A 25,915-nucleotide genomic window follows, 5' to 3' on the forward strand; every position below is an offset into this window, starting at 1 on the left:
AGTTTGACCGATCCTGACCCATATCACTCAACGTCCTCAACCACCAATCGCATTAATTTCACGGGTCCCAACTAGGTGGTCTGCGTTTATCGACACAGCTCCGATCAGTAGTCAACAGTTTCATAGATTTATATCACGTCGTCGTCCGACCTCTTCGATAGTGTTTTTTCAACCTACTCCTTTCAGTCAGTCAGTCAACAACGTAGAACCTCATACGTACGTAAATCAGTTCGAGTTGCCAAACCACATTACCACACAGATACAATTGTCGATTTAAATCCCATAGTGATAGAGGTAGTAAAAGTATAAGCAGTAATCGGAAAGATTAGGGCTTGAAGATGTTATCCAAAGAGCATAATTCAGTGAAAAAAATTTGGTAAGAGAAAAAAAGGAGACAAAGAATTCAGAAGTTTAGAATTTGGGAGAGCACAAAGAATGGATGCACCTGCGTCATTGCAAACGATTTTGAGTTATGTCATTTAGGGTCTGACAAACTAATACACCTCAACTTATTTCTGTCATCTTACCGTAAAATACAAGTTGATCTAACCATCGATTGCTATCATCTCGCGGTCCCCAACCAGGTAGTCTACACCTAACAACATGGCTCAGTCCACTTGTCAGTGACTTCATGGATTTGTACCATATTTTGGTCTGGCCGCCCCTAGCCTTCTTCCAACCTACTCCTACACCGTAAAACATCACACGTCGAGGCAGTCAGTGGTTGGGCATACGTAACACGTGTCCCAGCCATCTCAACTGATGAAGTTTCACTACTTCATCAATTGATTTGCCATCCTTACCTAGTACCCGTTTCTTAACAACTGCATTACTTACTCAGTGGTCCCATGATATACGAGCAATGTTTCGAAGACATCGATGATCGAATACTAGTAACCTACGAATATCTTCTACTCTTACCGGCCATGTTTCACTACCATATAGTAGGACGAAACGAACTGCTGCACAGTAAACATGTCCTTTGGTTGGTAGACGGATATCTCGCCTACACCATAAATGACGCAAGTTGGCAAAAGTTAGTCGAGCTTTCTGTATCCTTGCTGAGATTTCGCCACACACCAGACCACAAGTGCTGATGAGACTCCAAGATAAGTGAAGTGGTCGACACGCTCAACTATTTCACTCCCTATCATTAGTTCAGGTGTCGATGCAACCTATCATAGGACATGTTTCACAGACACAGCAATGCTAAGTATTTTATGAAGATAGTTTTCTTCTTAGATTATCATAAATAACCGATTAATTCCAAAGTTATCATCATTGACTTATGTTTATTGAATAACTGGATAATCGTTTCACTTATCTGAAAAGCTGGTTCACCTTCTCTCATCCGAGGCTGACCCAGATGTTGCTTGGAAGGGCATACAATCAGCTGTGGAAACAGCAGTGACATCTATTAGTGACTTAAACCACAGAGTTACAAGGAACCAGTGGATTTCTTCAAGGTCTGTCACACTGATGGATTCTCGCAAACTCGTCCCATCAGGTTCTGAACATGATGAAGAGCGTAAACAAATCAGATCTAGGTTAAGAAAAAGTCTAAGGAACGACCGTGAGCAGTGGTGGGCAACGAAAGCAAAAGAGATGGAAAAGGCGGCGACTATAGGGAACACAAGACAGCTTTACAGACTAATAAAAGAAACTGGAATTAATAAGTCAAGTGTAAGTGAGATTATTTCGGAAAAAGATGATACTCTCATCTGCTCCCAGTCCAGACGTTTAGAACGATGGGCGGAACATTTAAGAGAACAGTTCAATTGGCCTTCAGCTACTCTATAACTACCCTCCATTCCCAGACAAAGTGAATGGAACATTGAAGTAGGTCCCCCAACTCTTGCTGAAGTTGAGAAGGCTATAGTTAATCTGAAACGAGGAAGGGCAGCTGGTCCAGATGGATTGGCTCCAGAGGTCTTTAAGGATGGTGGTCCAATTTTAGCGATTAGGTTGACTAATATTTTAGCTAAGATCTGGGAATTAGACGTTATCCCATCTGACTGGTCGCAATCACTTATCGTCCCAATATATAAGAAAGGGTCAAAATCATCCTGTGACAACCACAGAGGGATTAGTTTAACAAACATAGTATCTAAAATACTAGCCTCGATAATTATCAAACGCCTAACTAAGACTCGTGAACTGCAAACACGAGAGAACCAAGCTGGCTTTAGACCTGGTCGTGGCTGCATCGACCACATATTCACCATTCGTCAGGTTCTAGAACACAGGCATACCTATCGGCGTCCGACGATGGTGGTCTTTCTTGACTTAAAAGCAGCATTTGACTCTGTAGACCGCGAGACTCTGTGGCAGTGTCTGTCATTGAAAGGCGTACCTCAGAAGTACATGAACCTCGTGAGGGCTCTTTACTCGAACACTACTAGTCGAGTCAGGGCTTATGGCGAACTGTCATCTACTTTTGCAACCTCAAGTGGTGTCCGTCAAGGCTGTCCACTGTCGCCACTATTGTTTAAGTTCATCATACACCTACTTATGGAAATAACGCCATCATCGACTGAACTTTCAGGGACTGATCTCCTACCAGGAGGCCCACTTATCGACTTAGAATACGCAGATGATATAGTCCTGTTTGGTGAAGATGCTGATAAAATGAAGTCTTTTGGTAACACTGAGCAACAATGCCAGAATGTTTGGAATGCGCTTCTCGCCCTCTAAATGCAAGTTGTTGCTTCAGGACTGGTCTGCGTCAACACCTGAACTAAGGATAAGGAGTGAAGTAGTCGAGCGCGTTGGCAACTTCACTTGTACTGAAAGTCTGATCAGCCCTAATGGGTTGGTGTCTGACGAAATTTCTGCACGAATTCGAAAAGCTTGTTTGACTTTCGTCAACTGACGTCACCTTTGGTGAAGGCGAGATATCTGTCTATCAATAAAAGGACGAGTATACTGCGCGGCAGTTTGTTCCGTTCTACTTTACGGCTGCGAAACATGGCCATTAAGAGTAGAAGATACTCGTAAGCTACAAGTATTTGACCACAGGTGCCATAGAAATATTGCTGGCGTCTGTTGGGATCACCGGGTAAGTAATAGTGAGGTTAGACGCAGGGTATTAGGTAATGATGGTAAATCAGTTGATGAGGTTATGAATCTTCATCGACTGAGATGGTTGGGCCACGTATTACGTATGCCTGAACACCGATTACCGCGACGTGCAATGCTAACCGGTGTAGGGGATGGTTGGAAGAAAGTTAGGGGCGGCCAAACCAAAACGTGGCATCAGTGCCTGAAGTCACTAACTTCTAGTCTGAGCCATGTTGGTAGATGCAGACTACTTGGTTGGGGTCCGCGTGACTTTCGTAACCAATGGTTGGAGACCCTTGGTGACATGGCTCAGAATCGATCACAATGGCGTCGGTGTATACACTCTCTGTCTTCTCTTAAACTAAGAGATTAAGATCACTTCACATCTTTCTTTCTACGAACTAATTCTTTCTTCCTATACTATATCTCTATATGCAATCTTTCTTTTATATATTACCACCTCTGAATTAACTACTTTTATGAATCCGGTGTTCATCTTGCTGTGCTAATGAGGTATGGCAACCTGGGCCGATGCATACATGTGCCTGGTCCTACGTTGTAGCTGTCTGACTGACTGACATCCCAAGATTTTAATGAAGCACAAGGTGATAGAGTTATGTGTGGTACATAAATGAACATTTATTAAATTATATGTTTTAAAACCGCTAACGTGTTTCATGGCTATATATCTTTTCGTCTGTTCTTATTTGTGTGAAACCCTCTGCTTTATTTTGTCCTCTTATTATCTAATTAAAGCTTTAAATTGTCCACATAGTTTGAAGTGTCAGTATACCTTGTTTGCTCAAAGGAAATTTATAATTTTGTCGACTTTATCTTTTTCTTTTAGGCAACAAACTAAAATCTAGTTTAATTTTCTAATTTTATTTTTGCGAATTTGCAAGTGAATGATTTTTCTGCTAAAATAACTTCTTATTGTCCTTAGCAAAAGCTATAACGCGTTTACAATTTGGTATTTGATGTATTTCTTTGATGGTCTATTTGTGGCGTTATGTTGTCCTGGTTCCTTTCTATTATTCATATTCACCGCTAAAATAATATTGATTTGATTACTATTCCGTATTATAATTTTTAATATCCTTGTTTGTGTTCAAATTATTTAGGTGCTGATAATAAGGTGTATATATGGAATGTTTCTACAGAAGAGCCATTGGTTGAAATGAAATTCCCAGATATTGTTTTATCTGCTTGTTTCAATTATAATGGTTCTCGTTTGGTTACAACTTGTAAAGATCGGCGTACAAGAGTGGTTAACCCACGTGATGGAAAAGTTATTGTTGTATGTTTCTTTTTATTGTATTTGCTATATCTTGTTTGTTTCAATGACTCAGTCAGTTTTATTTAACGTAATTTGTTTTCCTAATACTTTTGTTGATACATGAAATATGAAATTATTTCTATTCAAGAGATCATAAAAAGACACAGTGACACAAATTAAAATAATATTGTGGATGGGACAAAAATGAAATCATAAAACGACCAAAATTGATAGCGATTAAAAGAAGACAGTTAAATAAGAGGGCGTGAAATCTGAATTTTTTCCATCTTTATGATACTTCTTGCTGGTCATAAGACAGACGTTCGATAAAAATCCAATCCGTGCTAACACTGACTGTTATTCTCAGCCATACTTAACAATGTTTTAATTCATCATATTATCGATTCAAAGAGTTTATAAATGAACAGCATATGTTAACGCAATACTGTCCTTCCTCTGAGTCATGTCACAAACTAACCGTCTGTCTGCTTTCCAACTATCAGTCCAAGGATTAGCGAATAGTACTTAATATGAAAGCCGTCAAATATATACAATTATGTTAAATATTTTAATATACTAAGTATATTAAATACCTGATTACAGTAGCAACAACCCAGACAACTCACAGAGTAAACTCTTTACAAAACTTATTCTAAAGTGTGAAGACATATTGCAGTATCGCCATTGTACACAGAAATGGAAGGAAATACTTAATGGATATATCCTCGGAAAATAGCTAATAATAAAAATTAGTCAAGAAATGTTTATCGAATTTACGATTTAGTACGAAATCATTAGCAAAAGTTGTTAAAGGAATAACTCTACTCTATATGGAAAACATCTCCGAGATCACAAACATTAGAGCCATTAGGAACACGCATAGCCCACAAGCCAAAAAACTGTTATCGTCAATATTATGCGAAGCAAAGAACACAACAACAATAGAAAACAAGGCAGAGACCGTATATACAATAAATTACAGCAACCGCGACAAATACTATACAGGACAAAGTGACCCCCATGTATGTCTACGTTTACACAAATACCTATTAGCCATTAAACTCCACAACATAACTTCGCTTGTATCCGTGTATATGAACATGAGTTCAACTACGAAAATGTTGTAATATTTAACGGTGAAAACCAAAAGAGAGTCTTTGAAACCCTGTTACTCCACTGAAGCACCAATCAATAAACATCGAGACCAACCAGGTTTATCAGCCAATAAGAAAAGCCATTGAAAACTGCATAGTCAGAGATCAGATCAGGTTGAAAAATAGCCAATCTTTAATTATACTAAAAGTTGTTGGAACGAAATGCGTTTGGTCATTTTACGGTAATAATGATTAACTGCAGTAAGCCAACAATCGTCCTTATCTAGTAAAGTTTAAGGCCTAAAAACTCATGGCGTATATGACGGTGGAAATAATCCACTTTACCTCATATACTTGTGAATGTTTTTTATTCGTTTTCAGGAAATCATGTCCTCTGTTTACACATGGGGGTAGTGTTTTGGGCCTTAAGACGGTTTTATTTGTCTGGAAAGTAAATTAGGGTAACAAATCATGATTCCAGATCAATGACAGACTTAAGCGCTAGGGTTCTGAAGAAACAAGCATCATATAAATCTGCCTTAATAATCGATAACCGTGAACACTATATCGTTGGTCTATTGTTTTCTGGGTCCGACGCTTATATGGATCATGGGTAGGACTCACCGTTTCATCAAAAAAAACCACCTACTTCTAGTCAGTTGTTTTAGAAGTATTGTAACTCCTCACAAGTTATGACAATTCATAGTAAACAACAGTATTTTTTGAATATAATTAATCTCTACGAAATAACTCATCAACATCTTTTGTTTGTTTGTTAAAATGCTTATACAGAATTGTTTTATTGTTTTAGAATGAAATGTGTTCTAATTGATATTATAGCATGGGTTTATAGTGCATATGATTGCCATGCACTTCTTGCTTTGTAGCTGATAATTTTGCTTTTGTGCTGATTAATAACTAATTTGTCTCGATGTATGCAAAATTTATTTTATAGGAAGGTATTTGTCATCAAGGCACCAAACCACAAGAAGCTATTTACATTAAAGACGATCGAATTTTTACTACTGGTTTTTCACCAATGAGCGAACGCCAATTTGCTTTATGGAATAAAGTATGTTATGCATTGCTTTATTGATACCTTGCTTTTTTGCTTAACAGAATAACTTGTTATGATGGTAAAATGTTTCTTTCTTGAAAAATTAATGCGATTTCAAGGAATACATTCCTTAGATCTGTTCGGAACTGTACAATACCTATAAAACCAACCTTAGAGAAAATGGTCAATTACGTAATCAGCTTTAAAATAATTTAAGTTTTCCAGAACAAGATAAAATATAACATGTAACACATTGTCAGCTTTCTCATCAACTTCCTCAATTAGGATTTCCGTTTTTGTGAATATAAGTTAATCTTATTGAATAGTATCAAACTTAATCTCAGGAATCCTGAAACTTTCTTCACTTGGATTATCCAGCGTAGTAAATGATGACATAAATTTGCAGCTACCCCGTAATTAGTGCTTAGTGTTTCTAATGCTAAGAAAAAATTGACTTTTGTATATTTTTAGTTTTGTATATCCGTTTAGCTACGTAGTGTAACATAGCTCACTTTCCGTCTATACTCAGTGACATGATTATTTTTAAAAATCATATAGGTAAATCCTTTGTATTTTATACAGTTTTCATCATTATTGTTCAAAGGATCGTGCAATTGTATGAAGTATAATCCCATTCTGAAAAGAGAAAAGATTCATGGCTTATATTTTAAATATCTAGGGATTCAAAGGCTAATGACTGTACATTGCTATGACTACATTTGTAATGATAAAAATAAGGATTTCTGGCAGTGACATGCGCTAACTCATTTGGTTTTATTTATTTATTTATTTATTTATTTTATTTATTTATTTATTTATTTATTTATTTATTTATTTATTTATTTATTTATTTATTTGAACACATACATATTGGTACAAGAGTGCGCCAAATATATATGCACCACACAACTCATTTGATGCAATATATCTTCCGTTAATTATGATTAAACTTGGTCTTTTTGTATTTCTGGAATCTTGGCTATTTAACAATCGGAGAAAACTAAACAGATTGAAATGCGTAATATTTGTTAACTCCCTCGAAAATCGACAGAACTATGGCCTGTACGGCGAGCCTTATCCGTAAGCAGTATAGTTTAGTCATGGGCTTCTCCTAGCGTCATTGCTTTTTGTTGTGGTTTAGTTTCCACTTTTTTCTATAGTATTTCCCCATCCACATACGATTGTAACGAAGTTGTGAAAAGTCTACCAGAAATTTGTGTGTTTTAGTGGAGTCGCATCACATTGGATTGTTACCATAAGTTCTACTCAATACATTGAATAACTTAATATATTCACTTGCATAAATTTCATTAATCACTTAAATTGTAATTTTAGGACGACTTTAGCGAACCTTTACACATTCAAGAACTGGATACAAGTAATGGTGTAATATTTCCTTTCTATGATTCAGATACCAATTTGGTATATCTTTGTGGAAAAGTAAGTGATACTCTTGTTTCATATCATATCTGATATGATTACTTAGTGGTAATCTTATAACTATTTAACCGCTTCTAATTTTTTTTTTAATTTTTAAATTTTCATCATCTCCGCTTGTACAATCACTTGAAATCTTTAAAAGATCTGAATATTGTATCCTTTTAAGGAATACGTGTCTGTTCCTAAACTGTGGCACCATGGATTGCATTTCTCCATCATCTGGTTCGAATTATGATTTTTGTAATAACTTATTCCCAAGCTGTAATGTAGAAAAGATTTGTTCAGATAATTACTTCCATTCTTTGTTTTTGCTCGCAACTTTTGTTTACTTTGTAATAAACACTTTTTCAGTGTCATTTGTAACATCGTTCGCTTTAAACATTCTATGCAACCTAAGAGTGAGATTGTTTAGTTTGTTAAATCAATTCTAAACTATATCAATAATATGATACCTTATAATCACGTGCTCAGTTCTTTTATAAAAAGTGAAGTGGCAAGAGTGAACACAAGTTACTCATTTTCATTTATCTTTGCTTTTATGTTCATAAGTTACTTCGCTAATACCTCTTCTGCATAATCATGTGGAAAACGAAAAGTAACCAACAAGAATCGAATATTGGTTACTTTTCATTGTCTTGTGAGCTTTTTTCCTCTTGGAAACTTACATGTAAAGGAAAACATTTAATTCATTTACTGATAACTTTCTAATGGACTGGTCGTTGTCTCTGTCTCTGTGCGTGTTTATCATCAAAGGAGATAGAGAATATCTAGTTTTACATCACATTTATCTTCCGCCTTAAACTTTCTGTTCCAGTCACATGTTTTTTTCAGCCACATGAATGCTACTTGTATATGTACACATATTACTTAAAAGTTTATTATCAAAACCCGTTTTACTTGTTTTTCTTCTACTTCTAATAAAATGAAAGTGTGTTAAATCGTCCAGATGATTACAAAAAAGATCTTGCACATGATTTTGGTAGGACTTAAATCTGACAGATTTGTTATTGTTTTGTAAGACATTTCTAATAAATTTATCCTCTCGTCACTGTTTTCAATACAATTGCTTGATTAATGGTTCTGAAATACATATATATCATTCTATACTGTTATCAGTCATACTTTAAATATTGTAGGCTATTGATACATCCAGGCTACTCAAATCGAAATAGATATATAGCAGAGTTTGAATCTACAGCTTATTGGTTGGAAACTAACTAATTCTATACATGGTCAAACTTCATTGAGTTCTTCTTTCATTAGAACTCGTTTGTTATGGAAATTTCGCCTAATGTTTGTGGCACATAACGGTTGTAAATAGATTGTTATTGTTCATCAGTTTTAATTATTATACGCGATATATGTTATGCTTAATTAGATGTATTTCAATGGTTTTCTTCATACGATATCTCCGCACGGAAATCAGTTACTTGAAGGTGTAGGTTGATAATAATGGTACAATCATACATTTTCATCCTTTTCAAAATATAATAATGTGGACTTGATTTTTTTTATTGTTCAATATGGATGTTTGGTTTAAGAGTTATTTTCAGGGTTTTTGAGGTAACTTCTGATCGTTTTGTAAGATGAAATAAAATAAAAATTAACTTCTTAACATTTCGGCTTCTTAAATTACAAAAATAACAGTTACTTACATACACTTTCCAGTAGGTCATCTTACCTGCCTTAAGGATATTTCCGACTTAAAATCTAGCTGCACTAGTTACGATGTTCAACATATTGTTGACTGTCGACTGTTTTGAACTTAATCCTTTTCTAGCTGGTTGTCATCGAAAATCAAGATTACCGTATACCCATTCTGAGAGTAGTAGACTTACACTTCTTTCACTGATTTTCAAGTATCATATACTAAAATTTTGACTAACTAAACGACACTCGCGATCTCACTGTTATCTCGCTGTACCACTGACTAGGGTTTGTATGATATTGGTAGTATTTACCGTGGTATTTTAAAGTTTTTACAGATATTAATAGAATTTTTACGACAACGTCTAATTAATTAGTGTAATTAATAACATTGAGTTAATGAATTGTTAATTAGTTTAAGGAACTAGTTATTATGTCTTATTTTTACCTTACATCCATTTTGACCATATATGGTCTGACTGATTAACTGAAATAAATATTTGCTGTGTTGTTCAGTTTATTTTTTACTCAAATGATCAATTATAGAAACCGTATATCTGGAACATTTTCTCAACTGAATTAATGCCAAATTCACTGCTACATTATTCTAATCTGTTTTGCAGTATATCTTGTGCTATTCATTTTGTGCTAATATTGTATGGCAACGAACGCAGATCTACGTTTGTCATTACTTTGATAATAACTAAGTGACTGACTAATGAACTACATCAATAAGGTTAGAAAGCATTATTTATTCGACTGCAACCACTATCATGAGGCCAAATTATATCAGTGCACTGTTAATGCTGCTTGTTTTTTTATTTATTAAATTATGTGAATGCCCCCTTTTATAATAACTGTTTCCTTTGTTTTTTCTTTAAATTGTAAATCCATGTGTACCGAAACAAAATCGGCATACATGAATCCATACTGCTGTTGTATTCTTATGAGTCAGCTAAAAAATCATTATTTATTTATGGAATATTTACAATTTTGTTATCGCATATATTTTATGGTTGAAAATAATCATAAATTTCAACGTTGCTGTGTATTTCTTTTCACTTAACTTTTTTGTTAAGAGGTTTAACGTTTTTCTTTCTTTCTTCTCCATAATTTGATTTTTACGCCCATATTTGGTAAATTATTCGGTATTTTTTCTTTCTATTCACATTCCCCAGTAGTAAATTAAGAATAAAATAATCTAATTCGTGGATTGTTTATCTATTTTGTTCTCCTACTATACAGCGCTAATTATTAGTTATGTTACTTGTTTAGACCTAATATAAAATTTGTTTCTAACTTATTTCATGTGATTACTTCGTACAGTAAGTAGTGTATATATATATATATATATATATATATATATATATATATATATATATATATATATATATATATATATATATATATATATATACCACTCAGATTTAGCCAGTGAATTAGTATTATTGCTAACACTTAAAGAAAATCTGCTGCCTAAAGCTAGTTAAACAGATAGATAGATTGATGTTCAAGCGCTAGTCATCTCAAATTTTAAATGATTTTATTTAGTTATTATACAGGCTCAGATTCTTACCAAAACAAGTAGTATCATGGAGTTATTTAATCGTTTAAACACTAAGATGATTTTGTATAACCAATGTCTATATCGTTCGACCATTTATTCATATTTCGGAACGGAAACATTAATCGCTGTTAAAACATGTAATTTTTTTGAATTATATTACTTATTAATACCTATGATTTTGTGCTAGATTTTTACCCACTCACTTTTTAACATTTGGTCACATGCCTACTATTTTTTCCACAAGTTAAACAGGCAGTGACTATTGAGCCATGTCGATAGTAATCATGGTCAGTAAATATGTGCTTTGTTTAATGTGTATATAGGAATTTTATGTACGATTGCTGGTAGATACGCATATTTTGCTTTGTAGTGAAAAATAATCAAGTCACGTCTACCTCTGTTTTGCCAACCAGATACTTTCACTAGTCCTCGTGTATAAACGTATGCCTAAAACCAGAATATACAAATTTGTACTTGCTAAATGAGGTGTATTGTATTGTTACCTATTATTAAACTGAATTAATAACATATAATGCATCATATATGGTTAATAAATGACTGTAATTTGTTAGTAGTCGAAATGCGAAAACAATATTCGATGCTTCATTTTTCGTATAATTTACCATGTCTGTAACAACAAATGTACAAAATTAGAATTACTGTAAACATCAATGGCTTTATGTGTAAACGTTTATTCGTATGTATTCCTTATCGTTGGTTGATTTTCTGATTAGATAGGCTGTACAAAAATAAACATCTGTTCACCTAACAATAATAGTCTTAAATTGATCAGTTTTTAGTATCATTTAAACGTGTTTTATTTCCAAATAAGAATTTATGCTTAAATCAATAACCGATTGCACTTTATATATATATATATATATATAATGTTTTTAAGGTTTGGATTTTCTTTTCTCGATTATTCGCTATCACAAGGCAAAGTTTCTATATGAAAATCTTTGATATGGTCTGTTTTAGAGCAGTAACTTACCCATTAGCACACGACTTTAGACCGGTGCGTCACAGATTCAGACTTCACTTTATGTACTTTGTTTCTGTCAGTTAGATAGTTTCATTAGTTTTTATAAATATGGTTTGGTTCAAAGCTAAGCCCTTAATAAATGACTGACATCATAAGGCCAGGTCCATGAAATTCATCGTTCCAAACCCACATAAATTACCTTTCACTGCGAAATGCACTATGAAAAAATATAAGTATATTTGGTTTGTGAAAAGTTGTGCTGTGCTTCCTGGATTGTATATTTGAGCGTTCACCCACTCCTGTGATTTCTAGCTTCAAGTGATTGTCTAACTACAATGCAAAATAAAATATAATACCATAATAATTTTCTATTATCCTCTGATTTTATCCTCATCTAAGACAGACCAAATACAAGACATAATGTCATAATTATCAAGATCTAACTTCTTTAAGTCATCTAATTCCTTCCAGTTTTTAAGCAATAAGATTCATCACACATAATGTAGGTTAGGTCGATAAAAATTGTTCTTCCGAAGCATATTTCTTATATTTTATTTCCCATTATTATTATCATTATATTTATCATTCCAGTTAGTTTCACTTTTTAATTCAATCTCTGCTAATGTAAGTTTTGACTACTCTGTCTGATATCCATGAATGGAGTTTTAATAGTTACTATTAATGAACCTTCTCGCATTAATCTAGTGTGTTTTGTAACCATATCTCTAGGATTATAACATAGATGTAAAAAGGTGATCTTTGTAATATACAGTTTTATATTTGATCTTATATTTGAATCAAAGGACCCATTTTACTTTGTACTCTCCCAAATATCGGCTATAAATATGTCATGCCTGTCACCAGAAATAATTAACTCAACTGTTTTGATCATTTCCTTAGCAATAATTAGGATTGTTGAGTTTGTCTTTTTATAGCTATACATCTAAATCTAACTACCTAACGAAGTGGATAAATGTCGATGCTATTGTTTGTCATTGTTCAATAACTAATACATCAATATGATGCTGTATTTTATATTAGTCTATGTAGAGGAAACATTAGTTTACATCACAGTTTATTCATTTGATATTTCTCCACAGATCCCATTGTCACATTATGTTTTCCTCACAGAAATGTTTTCAATTTTATTCCTGTCATACGTTTAAGTCGTATTTGGTGTTTAGTGGTAAGTGAAATTGTTGGTGTTATCCAAAGTTTTCCTCAAAAAGTCCTCCAGGGGGGCTCTGAAAACGCTGCAAAACATTTTATCCAATCAGTGTTGAGTGGAAGTTTCTCAGAAACGTCTATAAAGTGAAGTTATGTATCACATTTCTAACTGGATGATTACCCATCGTATTAGTATACTTAGAATGGTTCTGGAAACTTCCAAAAGCTCAAGGCCATCTGAAACACTACAATTACCCTCGATTTTATGTACATGAACTTACCTTGGAGTAAAGGGTTATTTTTACATTTTCGCCCTTTTCCTCGTTTTCAAGTTTTCGTGTAGAAGAGCTTGGTAAACCGAGTCGAAGACTAAACGGAAATATTTAAAAAATTATGTACACTTCACCATGCTATTGCAAAGTAGAGAGAAATATAAACTTTCATGAGCCTAAGTAAATGTAAGTATAGGTTTGTGGAGATTGTTGAATTTCATTGAAATCATGAATCGACCTAAGTTAGATCACCATTGAAAACTCTTGAAGCGTTACAAATCACCTGGCCCAGATGACTTACCTCCGACTCTTTTTAAAGATGGTGGTGACTTTCTGACTAAGCAACTGACGACGTTGTTTACAAAGGTATGGGAGCTAGAGAGTGTTCCAACGTCATGGAATGAGTCGATAGTTGTCCCTATCTTTAAAAAGGGTTCACGTCGTTCCTGTAACAACTATCGGGTGATAAGTCTACTTCCGATTGCGTCCAAACTATTGGCTTCCGTCATTCTTCGTAGGTTGTTCAAAACCCGAGAAAGATTGACTCGTGAGGAGCAGGCTGGATTTCGTTCTGGTCGAGGATGTATTGGTCGTATCTTCACCCTCCGCCAAATGTTAGAACACCGCCATACTTATCAAAGGTCGACAATCTTAGTGTTTCTTGATATCAGGGCTGCCTTCTATTCGTTGGATAGAACTGTTCTCTGGGATTGTCTATTGAAGAAGGGTGTGCCTGAGAAGTTTATTAACATCCTAAAAGCCCTATATAAAAACACCTCAGGCAGAGTGAGGGCATACAACCACCTCTCTCCGTTGTTCCATTCGAGCAGTGGGGTTAGGCAGGGTTGCCCAATCTCACCATTCCTCTTCAACTTTGTCATCGATGACATTCTGGAAACAGCTCTGATGAATGTAAGTAATGGTGGTGTGGATCTGTTGCCTGGAGAAAGACTTTTCGACCTTGAGTATGCGGACGATATTGTCTTAATGTGCGATAATGCCCAAGGCATGCAATCCGCACTTAATCAGTTGGGGATCAGTGTCCGTAGGTATGGTACGTGCTTTGCACCTTCGAAGCGCAAAGTACTTCTACAAGACTGGCAGGATTCCAATCCTCTACTCACCCTGGACGGTGAACAGATAGAAGTAGTCGAGAAGTTCGTGTATCTGGGTAGCTGCATAAGTGCTGGTGGGGGTGTGAGTGATGAGATCAATGCACGTATAGTGAAAGCCAGAGCGGCTTATGCCAATCTGGGCCACCTTTGGCGCCTTCGTGATGTTAGTCTGGCTGTAAAAGGCCGGATCTACAACGCGTCGGTGAGAGCAGTTTTGCTCTATGCTTGTGAAACCTGGCCTCTCCGAGTTGAGGACGTTAGACGACTCTCTGTGTTCGATCATCGTTGTCTCCGAAGGATTGCTGACATCCAGTGGCAACACCATGTTAGTAATGCAGAGGTTCGGCATCGTGTGTTCGGGCACAGAGATGATAATGTAATCGATATCACCATCTTGAAACACGGACTTCGGTGGCTTGGACATGTTCTACGAATGTCGTCCCAGAGGATTCCACGTCGTGCATTATTTGCCGACTCTGGGACTGGTTGGAAGAAGCGGAGAGGTGGTCAGTGCATGACATGGTGTCGTGGTATGAAAGAAAGCTGCTAAGGGCTGGCTTGTGTTGGTCCTTCACGACTCCCTGGTTGGGGTCTGAGAGATGGTGCTACACAGTGGCTAGAGACGTTATCAGATATAGCTCAGAATAGAAGCCAGTGGCGATCCTGCTGTAACCTTCTTTTACTTTCTTCATAAAAAGTGGTTGTGTCTCCCTTACCTGGAAGATTTCTTCTGGTTGTACCTTTCCGTTCCCTCATTATTAATATTATTATTACTACACTACCTTACACCAACCTCTTCGTTATTGTTCTTTTTTTTCTTTCTCTTCAAATTCTCATTGTTTTGTGTGGCGCATATATATTGGCACTCTCTTGTACCAATATTTATGTGTTCAAATAAATAAATGAAGCACTGTAAGACCATTTCATCCTAGTATGGGGATTTCAGCAGTTCAAATGCTCGACTCCGCACTCGAGAATCAAACTTGCGACCATACGTCGGGGATGGGCTCTGTTGGGATGTCTGTCCATTACCTTCACGTTTTCGATAGTCATCTAATTTGGATCGGATCAAGATTTCAATGAAATCTGATTAATTGTTGGTTTTTACATTAGTTAGGCACAATGATATTTAGGATATCCTGCACAGATTTTTAAATACCATAATATTATTTTGATTGATAAGGGGGATATTTGTATTTTACAGATGCGTTGATATGATTTACAATTTTCACGAACAATCTTTCATTAAATTCTCTATACTGCTCATATTTGGATTTAGTTTTTTCCAACTATTAATTATGGTTTCTAATCATCGATTTTTAAATCACTTATCTTGTTTTCCATTTGTAAATACAGGGTGATAGTACAATCAGATATTTCGAAATTACCGATGAACAACCATACATACATTATATCAATATGCTTACTAGTTCTGATCCACAACGAGGAATGGGTTGGATGCCAAAACGAGGATTAGATGTTAATCAAAATGAAATTGCTAGATTTTATAAATTACATGCGAAAGGTTTATGTGAAGTTATTCCGTTCACTGTACCTCGGAAATCAGAACTATTCCAAGATGACCTTTATCCAGATACAATTGGTGATATGCCTTCATTGACAGCTGATGAATGGATGTCCGGTAAAGATGCAGATCCTATTTTAGTGAGTTATTTATTACCTTTTTCAATACTGTATACCACAGTTTTGCTACCAATATAATTTGGAAGATCTATTTTTGTTGGACTGTGGTCCCAAATCACATAGTGAACTTATTTTAGTGGCCGGTCAATAACCCTGTCCTATTTTACACTGTGTATGAATGGCGTTAAATTTCGCCAGTCAACATAGGTATTACCAAAATGATACTTTTTTTTCTGCACACTAGACCTTAACTAATTAACCTTCCAATCGTTTGTTTGAGTTAATCACGTCGAGTATAAGGACAGGTGGCCACTCATGACAATGATGGTGGTTAACCTAGGTAGGAAATCAAATAAAGAATAACAATATAAAAATTGTTTAACTTCAGTGGCTGAATGTTACTACAGAGTACTTTAAGGCTTCAATTCTTAAAATTTAATCCATATGACGAACAATATGCTATCGAATTGCTTCAAGCCATATCATATTGCTTTACTTTTAATAGTTTTCTTCAGATAATCTCACTTTAAAATTAATTTAGTCAGTCGTATGCATCATGGAACTTAGTAAATGTGTATTTTTCTAACACCTTTAAAATGTGATGTTATGCTAATCTTAGCAATTTTCTTGTGAATTGACTGTTATTCAGGTTTTAAATTTATCGAAGTAGGAGTACTGGTTGCGAAAACTGAAAAAATTAGTTAAGCACTTCAGTTAAACTCTATACTTAACAAAATACCTTCGAAAAAGCACTTATTATTTTTGCAAATTAAATCAGCTTTGTTTCTGTGTTAAATTTCAATATTCTTGAAATAAAGCTGGTTTTCTGTTGCTCAATGATGATATAATTTCCCAAAGTTGTGTGACAAAAAAAGATAATCCACTGTGTGCTTGATGGTCTCAATTGATTATAAATTTAAGCATATTTATAAGTGGTGTGACCTCATGGGTGACCTTAGGTTCGTTGTCTTAAAATAAGGTTCTCTTTATTCTATTTCACGGTTAGTTCCGTTTACTGATGGATAAAATGACTTGTTTTAAACTACCTGCATTGTGGTGGTCGGTGTAATAATAATAATAACAATAATAATAGTTACAATACTACTAATGATAATAAACGTTATGTATTTTAATAAATCGGATAAAAGCTTCCTGTATTAATGCATAAATATTCAAATACTATCAACAAATTTTCCCTATACAAATCAATGTTATCAATAGCCTTTCGCTTCCTATCGATTTCTGATATCTTATTGATTTCCGTACCGATCTGTGTACGTGTGAAATTTAATCGATGAATGTAAAATTAAATAATGGCTTATTATCTCCTATTATTTGCATTTGCTGTTACATACATACTAATACATAATCTAGTTGTAATCAGTTAAACTCGATATCATTTTATTATCATCACTACTGTGGTTGTAGTATTGTAAATTTCCACCACACCATATGTTCGTTCTATGCGCATGTGCACGCATACATATGTATACAATACTTGATTTTTTCAGTCTATATTAGGTAAAATACCTTTCATATATGGCTAAATATTGTAACGGTAGATCCCCAAATGCATGATTATTTTGAAGTTGTATAAACCCACCCATGTGACCTGACTGTGTGTTTACTACTGGACAATTGTCCACATATTTTGCGTTTTCACGTGCTGCACCATAAATGAACTAACTTATATACGTGAAGGCTAAAAATCAGCTGTTATTTGTACACACTTTTATAGTACGTATATCTGTAATATATACAGACTGCCAGTTACTTAGATTCAGTAGGAGATTGCAAATATATTTTTTCAAATTTTTTTTAATTTCTAACTCTAATTCTACTGGTTTATAAGCTATTCTTTTTAATTAACTCTACGTATGTGAATAAATGTTTATTTCGCCTATAATTACTATACACTCCCACATTCGTGTATTCTGTTCATGCGGACACACTATGTATGTTTTGAAGTTTTTGTTTAATCTAGTATTTATGTATGCTTGGTGTTGTGAAAACAATTTTCATAAGTCTTTGCTTATTGATCCTTCGCGTTGTATTATTATCATTACTCTTGGAACCATAATTCAGTACAACTGCATGTGTCTGTTTAACAGTATGTTTTATTTTTACTATGGACAGTGCTATTTTATTAATGTTCACACCATAGTATTTTATAATTATCTAAGGGCTTCACTGTCGTCCAAATAAGAATCGTTTAGTAATATTCATTGTTTTTTATTCAAACTGTCCCTAATTGTCATTTTCATTAGTTAGCTCATTTACTTTTTTTATTTTTTATCTTGCTGCACTGTTATATTAGATTTATTTTAATATATCTATCACTCACCTATCACTCTTATCAAAAATCAGCTTTTGTTTTTTTTATTCCAATTTATCTTATTCTAAATTTAAAGGTCGGTTTTAAGTCCTACATTCTTCCGACTCTACAATGGTTTATTAGTTTCTGTACATCATCTTAATATTCATCGTTTTTGTGTATTTGTTTGAAGAGTTCAAGTTTTAATAATAATAATAGTGTTGTAATTCTTTCATCTGGCAATCATTTTCTCTTCAGTTTTTGTAATGATAGTGATTAGTGTTAAGTGAATTTTTGTAGAAACTAACGTTAAATTTTTTTAAAACTAAGCAAAGATGTATAGTCGCTAGTAGTGAAATCCAGGACGCGCGTTTCGTCCTGTTTGGGACTCGTCATTCTATTCAATCTGTTTAGTGTATGAAAATAAAATATAATTAGTCTGCTTTCTTCATTAGACTATATAAAAATGATATAGACAATGAAGAAATTAATTGAACTCTTTGTTTATTAAAATAGTTCTAGTATTATATTCCGTTCTGTTAGTCAATCATAAACAATATAGGATATGAAAAATATATGTACAAAATTTAAATTAATATACATTATTATCATGTATGTGAAACATTGTCAAATACTTTCATTTATTTAGAAATATTTACAAATTTCAAGGATATATTGGCTCCTCTTCCAAAAAAAATATAAAACAATATTAATGGTTAAAATAATGTGAGGGTACTGATTCCCTTCAATCAGAGAAGTTTACACACAATTTTTTTCTTGTTCCAATATTTCAATTTTATCCTTCCCCATGTTTTGTATGTTATTCTGATTTTGTAGATATCTCTAAAGGAGGGTTATGTTCCAAAATCGAAACCGAAAAAACGTATTGGGAAGTTAATCGCATCCACTCCAGAAGCAGATAAAGAAGAACAAGATTCAAATTTGACAGTTCCACAAACCAAAGTAACATCGCATCAAAATCGACAACCTGGCTCTAAATCACCAAATCCTGAAAATCCTCCCAAATGTGATCATCTAGATGCAAATCGACAACGATTAACTAAGAGTACCCCACCTAAAGATACTCCATCTTCTGAACCAGTGGTATGCTTCATCATTTATTTTTTTAAATGGCTTTTTTATAAGTCTTGTCTGTTTCACATTGATAACCTATTTTTCTATAAACTTTTGTTTTTTATTAGGACATTCTCATAAAATTCTGATGTGACGTTGACTATTAATAAATTCAGCTGTCGAAAATTTATAGCCCTATAATAATCTGTTAATACACAAGTAATAATCGTTCATTACCTGTATTGCACATTAATTTAATCCCCTTAGATTAAGATTAGACTGCGACACTTCTTAACAAGATTAAAAAGTCAATAGAAGTTTGGGAAATAATATAATGGTAATATAGAGTCTGTAGACAGAAAAAAGTGTCCTAGTAAACGGTTTTGAATCTAGTACAGTTGAAAAGTGAATGGATTTTCACCATTTTTATCGATTTCTAACTGTGTTTCAGTCGACCTGTAATGTATGTTTTCTGATATTTTGATCAAGATTTAGATTAGCAATTAGCAAGTTTATCAATATTTTGTTTCATCTGATCACTTCAGTGTTATTCCTACTTCCCTAATTTTCAATGCAGGGTAATCACCCATCTGTAGGTGTGGTGTACGTCTCTATTACCTCGATCATTGAATGCTCACGAAGAATTACTCTTATCTAATGCATTTTAGTTAACATTATGGGACACTCAGTTGTTACACAACAAAATAATGACTCTTTTAATCAAGTAACTTTAATCTTTCTATTTTTAACTTCCAATTCCTTGTTTTATAGCTGTGTTATTTGTCATTGCTGCTCTTTATATTTCTTTTTAGGTGGGAATTCATTAAAATTCTACGAATAGTAAACATAGTGTTATTTTACAAACATTAACAGTAATTCTGCTTAAAAGTTACTGAATTTTATGAATAAGTGTGAAATCTTTCTTGTAACGATAACCATGAGTACAGCTTTCCCAATTTGCGTTTCCTAATGCCCTTTAATCTTTTCTGATTGGTCGTTGTCGCTTTCAATTTGCCGTTTTTTGTGCATCTCAGTGTTATATATATATATATATATATATATATATATATATATATATATATATATATATATATATATATATATATATATTACTGTTAAAGAATAGTATGTCAGTTTGCCGCCTTATCGAATTAGCAATAAATTTTGTTTAAATATAATGAAAATTCCCATTTTGCTATTTGTTGAATAAAGAAGGAACGAATTGAGCAAAGAAATTTCTTTTCAATTAGTTTTTCATCATGGCTCTACACTAATATATATATGATTTGCAATAATGATATAATACTCATCGGGTGGATACGTTACGTAATAGTTATATAATGACATTTAGATTAACATTGAGTAATTGGAAGAAAGAGGATCATTAATATTCAAAGTAATTATTAAATCAAGAAGCTGCTACGTTGCGTAATATATGAAAAAGAGAAGGAACAGAATTTTATATAGATGGTCAAGAGAATATTAGTTACGTAAGAATCAAAAGATGGATGTTGAGGAGTTATAAAGTTCAAAAATAACAAAACAAAATTTAAAAAATTTTCAAAGGAAAAAAACCAACTACAATAATTTCTATCGTTAGTACATAGTGATTACTGTAGGCCAAAGCAAATCAAATTCCAAAATAAAACGTATTCGTTTTTCGTAATGAAGTAATACAAGCAACTAATTTTTTAACACATATCTATCGACATCTGTAGCACACACCACAATATAACTCTTAATCCAATCATTTATTTCCTTCCACGTTGTCTACATAATGATCACCTCTAAAAGTTTTCCGAGTTTCAAGAATATTGGACAACTTTGAATTTACATTCAACATCTTAGAAAGTCACACATTTTGCGAAATACTACTTATTTACTCTATATTATTATTGACTAATTGGTTTCTAAAATCATTTGCAGCAAAATAACATTTCACTAGAGTCAGTATTTTTTTATACAAAATTCTAATACAAAAAGACATTCGATAGCAGTTGTTGACCTTACAGTAATTTCATACCCTAGATTCCATGATCTGAGTTTTTATTCACATTTTATTTTTCAAGAACAAACTGACACTTTAGGTCAAAACATACTTCCATAAAAATGTAGTTGAAACAATCAACAGATTCACTTATTTCGAAAGTTTCAAATATTTTAGTTGACTGATTATTGACTGGATCTTTGAACTGGTAGGCAACGAATGACTCAGTTATGTTTCCTTACTCACGCATGTTACTCCTGATGTCTATTCAGCTTCTGCCTTGTCTTTTTCTGCTCTTGTTCGGCTGGTATTGATTGCTGCCTTCTTGTTCCTCCTTTCTTGAATCTTATCCAGTGTATCAACAGTGATCCATTCCTCGTGATGGTGCTTCTTGTGGCCCAGAACCTCATGGCATGTTGAAGTGATTGCTTCTTTGATCCCCTTCCAGTTGCTCTCCATAGTAGTTCCTTCTCCATTGAGTAGATCATGAAAGGCCTGGAACTCATTGCTGAGGACTATCTTGAATTTGTTGAGTTTGTCAGTATCCCGTATTGAACTTTTGTGATATTGTCCGCCCCATTGTCCAGTACTTCTTGAGTTTCAATTTTATCTTGGCGACCAGCAAGTGATGGTCTGATGCTATATCAGCTCCTCTCTTGGTTCTCACATCCTCCATCGTCCTCCTGAACTTTTGTTGATGCAGATATGGTCGATTTGGTTCTGCGTAGTGTGATCCGGTGAATTCCATGTGGCTTTGTGAATGCGCTTATGTGGGAATATGGTGCCGCCTATGACCAGTTTATTGAAGGCACATAGGTTTGCAAATCTCTCACCATTTTCGTTCCTTTCTCCCAGTTCATGTCGTCCCATGATGTCTTCCTATCAAGTGTTGTCCATTCCAACCTTGGCATTTAGATTTCCCATCAGAATGGTCAGATCCTTTGTTGGGCACTTCTCTACGATTGACTGCAGCCTATTGTAGAATTGATCTTTAGCGTCTTCATTGTAGTCGTTGGTAGGCGGGTAGCATTGGATGATGTTCATTGTAATGCCCTCTTTCTTTGTTTTGAAGGAGGCTTTGATGATCCTTGGTCCATGAGATTCCCATCCTATAAGTGTATTTTGTGTTTGTTTGGACAGCATCAATGCAACTCCTTGTGTATGTGGAGTATTTTCTTCTTGATGGCCGGAGTATAGCAGAAGCACCCCTGAAGCTAGTCGTTGTTGTCCAACTTGCGTCCAGTGTGTTTCACTGATCCCAAGCACCTCTAGGTTGTATCTCCTCATTTCTGCAGCAATTTGGGAGACTCTCCCACATTGTACGAGTATTCCATGTACCTAAATAAATGGTTGCTCTGGTTGTCAGAAGGGGCTTCGGCCTCGTGACTTCCGAAGGAACTCGGCTTTCATCATGAGGCGTCATAGTTCTTCTAAATGAAGACCTTCTGACTCCCAGGGCAGAGTTTAAAAGGTTTGAATAATTTTTTCTGGTTAGCGTTTTTTAGCGAGTTAGTTTTCTACGGGATGGGGACGCTAACCCCATGCCCAACCGTTCTCCTTTATCCGGGCTTGGGACCGACAGTAGCCCCCGGAGGGACTCTAGGCGGAGTTCAGTTATGGTTCGAAATACATAAATGTGAGTGCTATGATACCAAAAAGATTGATTTTGTATTTTATTGACTATGGTTATAAGCTATATCATTGGTGATATTCGTCTTATCTCTTTTAAATTAGAAAAGAAAATAATATCAGAGGTTAATTAGTAAGTTTTGGGATTTATCATATTATCTAATATTTTTGTACTAATTCCATTATTCTTTAAAACGACTCCATTTTTCTCTTTTTTTCACTTTAGAATGGTATTTCAACCGGTGCTTGTCATGTAAATCACACCGGTATTCATCATCTCATGGAAGATATTCGCAAAATGAAGATAATTATTAAAGGTCATGAAAGGCGTATACAAAATCTAGAAGAACGTCTAGACTTGACTGATAGTGGTGGAGATTGTGTATCTTCCATGTCTGTCAGCTCAATTAAATAACTGTACACTTACATCATTCGTAAGGCCTACAACAATACCCCCCTTTCATCCTTATTATTATCTGTTATGTGCTACCAGTACGTTCACTAAACACTGTGTAGATCATGTCATATTTTTTGGATTGAACAGAATAACAATGACAATTAACCTCGCCATGATCTATCGATTGCATGTATTATTCTGTAAGCTTTTTTAATTTGTAATAAACATCAGAAAAAATCTGTCTTCCATTCACTGTGAACAAAATTAAACATATGAGCTCATTTCTTTATCTCTATGATCAGCTCTTTTCAGTCGTACTCTGTCCCCCCCTTTATTTATCTGTATGTGTGAATCAATTGATAATTGATTAGCCTTTCAAATAAACAATACTTTTTAGCATTTATAAACAAAACAATATATATACTCTTTGGCAGTTTGCCTTCTTTCTTGTTTTTTCTCTAAGGCATAATGTGTGGTTTTAATAGTTTACAAATTTACATTTTTGCTAATTAGTTTACTTTAATACAACAAACGCATATACGTAGTCTTTGCATTATATCTTTATATGCCTTTGCAATTCACTAAAAATGTGCCACAACCATATATGTATATATGTGCTGTGTTTGCATGTTAACCTGTGTTTACTTATTCAATGTGTGTGTGTGTAGAAAAAAATTATAAAGTTGATGTATCGCACCAGAGTGCCCATAAATTCTCTTTTCTTTACTACACATACACACATTGTTAATGATTTCGATGTCTCTTTCCGTTTCTTCGTTTTGACACCGTTTTCCAGCAAATGATGAGATGTTTCTCTTCAGATTTATTTATTAATTTCGGTTCGAAAATCTTCGGTTGTTTTACACATGTATGTGTGCTGATTGTTCATCTACCGTTTGGTCTTATCAAAAAGCATATTCTTCACACTGTTAACACACGAATATAATGATAACAGTGATGACAACAGTAATATATATATATATATATATATATATATATATATATTCACTTTCTTGTGTGTGTTACTTGCATGACATCTTTTTATTCTATCAGTCTATCTTCCTCATTGTTTTCTTGTAGTTTAGATGTTTATATTTCCTGAGTCACTAGATCGTCTTAGACTATTCATACTGAATTCTATGTAGATTTTTTTAAAAGTTCTATTTAACTGTATTTCTATAATTGTTTACAAACTTTACAGCTTCTTTACCTCAGTTTATTCGTCTTGATATTATATACGTGAATGTGTCCCTTCTGTCTTTACTTTTTAATCAATGTCTGTGGGATTTCACTTTTTCGAGGAAATAAAACTGATTATCTAATGGAATTTTGACGACTCAGAATTCAGAAATGTTCTCATTGAATTAATGCCTTTAGTTAATGTTATTTGTTGTTCATTTAGGCGTTATCGTTTATACTGTTACTGTTGCTATTTCATTATTTTCAAGGTGGAGAATAATAAGTATCCTGAAATGGATTTGTTTGTTCTTCACCTTTTGTAAAACAGTTTTATTTAATGGGCTTTGATAGGCGACTCTGTATGTAGTCTTTTTTCCATGAATAAAAATCAAAATATTTTTTCATGTAAGTTAGAATTTACAAAGGCCAACACAGTCAACATTTCTGTGCTACACTTGTCAGGTACATCTGATATGACATAAATTCTACCTGAAAATGGCAAATTTACTAATGAGATAGGCTTCTTCACTTAGGTTAGATACGCATCCAGTGTGTAGAGGATGTTTTATGAGTAAATAACTTATAATAATTGGAATATTCAAGTCTATTACAGTTAACAGATGGGATGTATTCCCCCCTGAATGCCCTGGTACGGCCGAGAGTGGGGAGAGTCCGCTCTCCCTCTCGAAATACTCTCACACGGCCACGCGTATACAGCCTCTGCCAGGGAAGTCCTACTCATTGCCTTCTCGTGGCGGGGGTGTTGTTTACAAAAATGAGAGGACGAAAAGCGAATGTCCGGCGCTTTAACCGGATTCCAAACCAATGGTGCACATGGGCTCTAGTATCCTGCGGGAACAAATGGCATATGAACCAATTGTTGGTCACCGGCTACCATGGGATTGCATCTCCTTACGATGCTCCACTGCCTTGTGGGTTAGATCTTTAGATCAAAGGCTCGGGGTGTGGCCCCTAAGATAACCACCTGCTTCGGTTTGGGCACCCGGGAAGTAT

General features: G+C 34.4%; 1 protein-coding gene across 1 annotated transcript in view; it reads left to right on the forward strand.

Annotated features, from left to right (window-relative positions):
- Positions 1 to 25,309, forward strand: part of CORO6 (Coronin-6) — a 44,991-nt gene extending 19,682 nt beyond the window's left edge. Inside the window, exons 4-9 of the mRNA XM_051216424.1 lie at positions 4,182 to 4,357; positions 6,386 to 6,502; positions 7,823 to 7,927; positions 16,034 to 16,342; positions 19,473 to 19,739; positions 23,552 to 25,309. Coding sequence (XP_051073790.1) covers positions 4,182 to 4,357; positions 6,386 to 6,502; positions 7,823 to 7,927; positions 16,034 to 16,342; positions 19,473 to 19,739; positions 23,552 to 23,740 — 1,163 coding nt within the window. The 3' untranslated portion in view covers positions 23,741 to 25,309. The remainder of the gene's footprint in view (positions 1 to 4,181; positions 4,358 to 6,385; positions 6,503 to 7,822; positions 7,928 to 16,033; positions 16,343 to 19,472; positions 19,740 to 23,551) is intronic.
- Positions 25,310 to 25,915: the final 606 nt, after the last annotated feature.

This window comes from Schistosoma haematobium, chromosome 1 (assembly GCF_000699445.3).
Source record: "Schistosoma haematobium chromosome 1, whole genome shotgun sequence".
Lineage (NCBI taxonomy): Eukaryota > Metazoa > Platyhelminthes > Trematoda > Strigeidida > Schistosomatidae > Schistosoma > Schistosoma haematobium.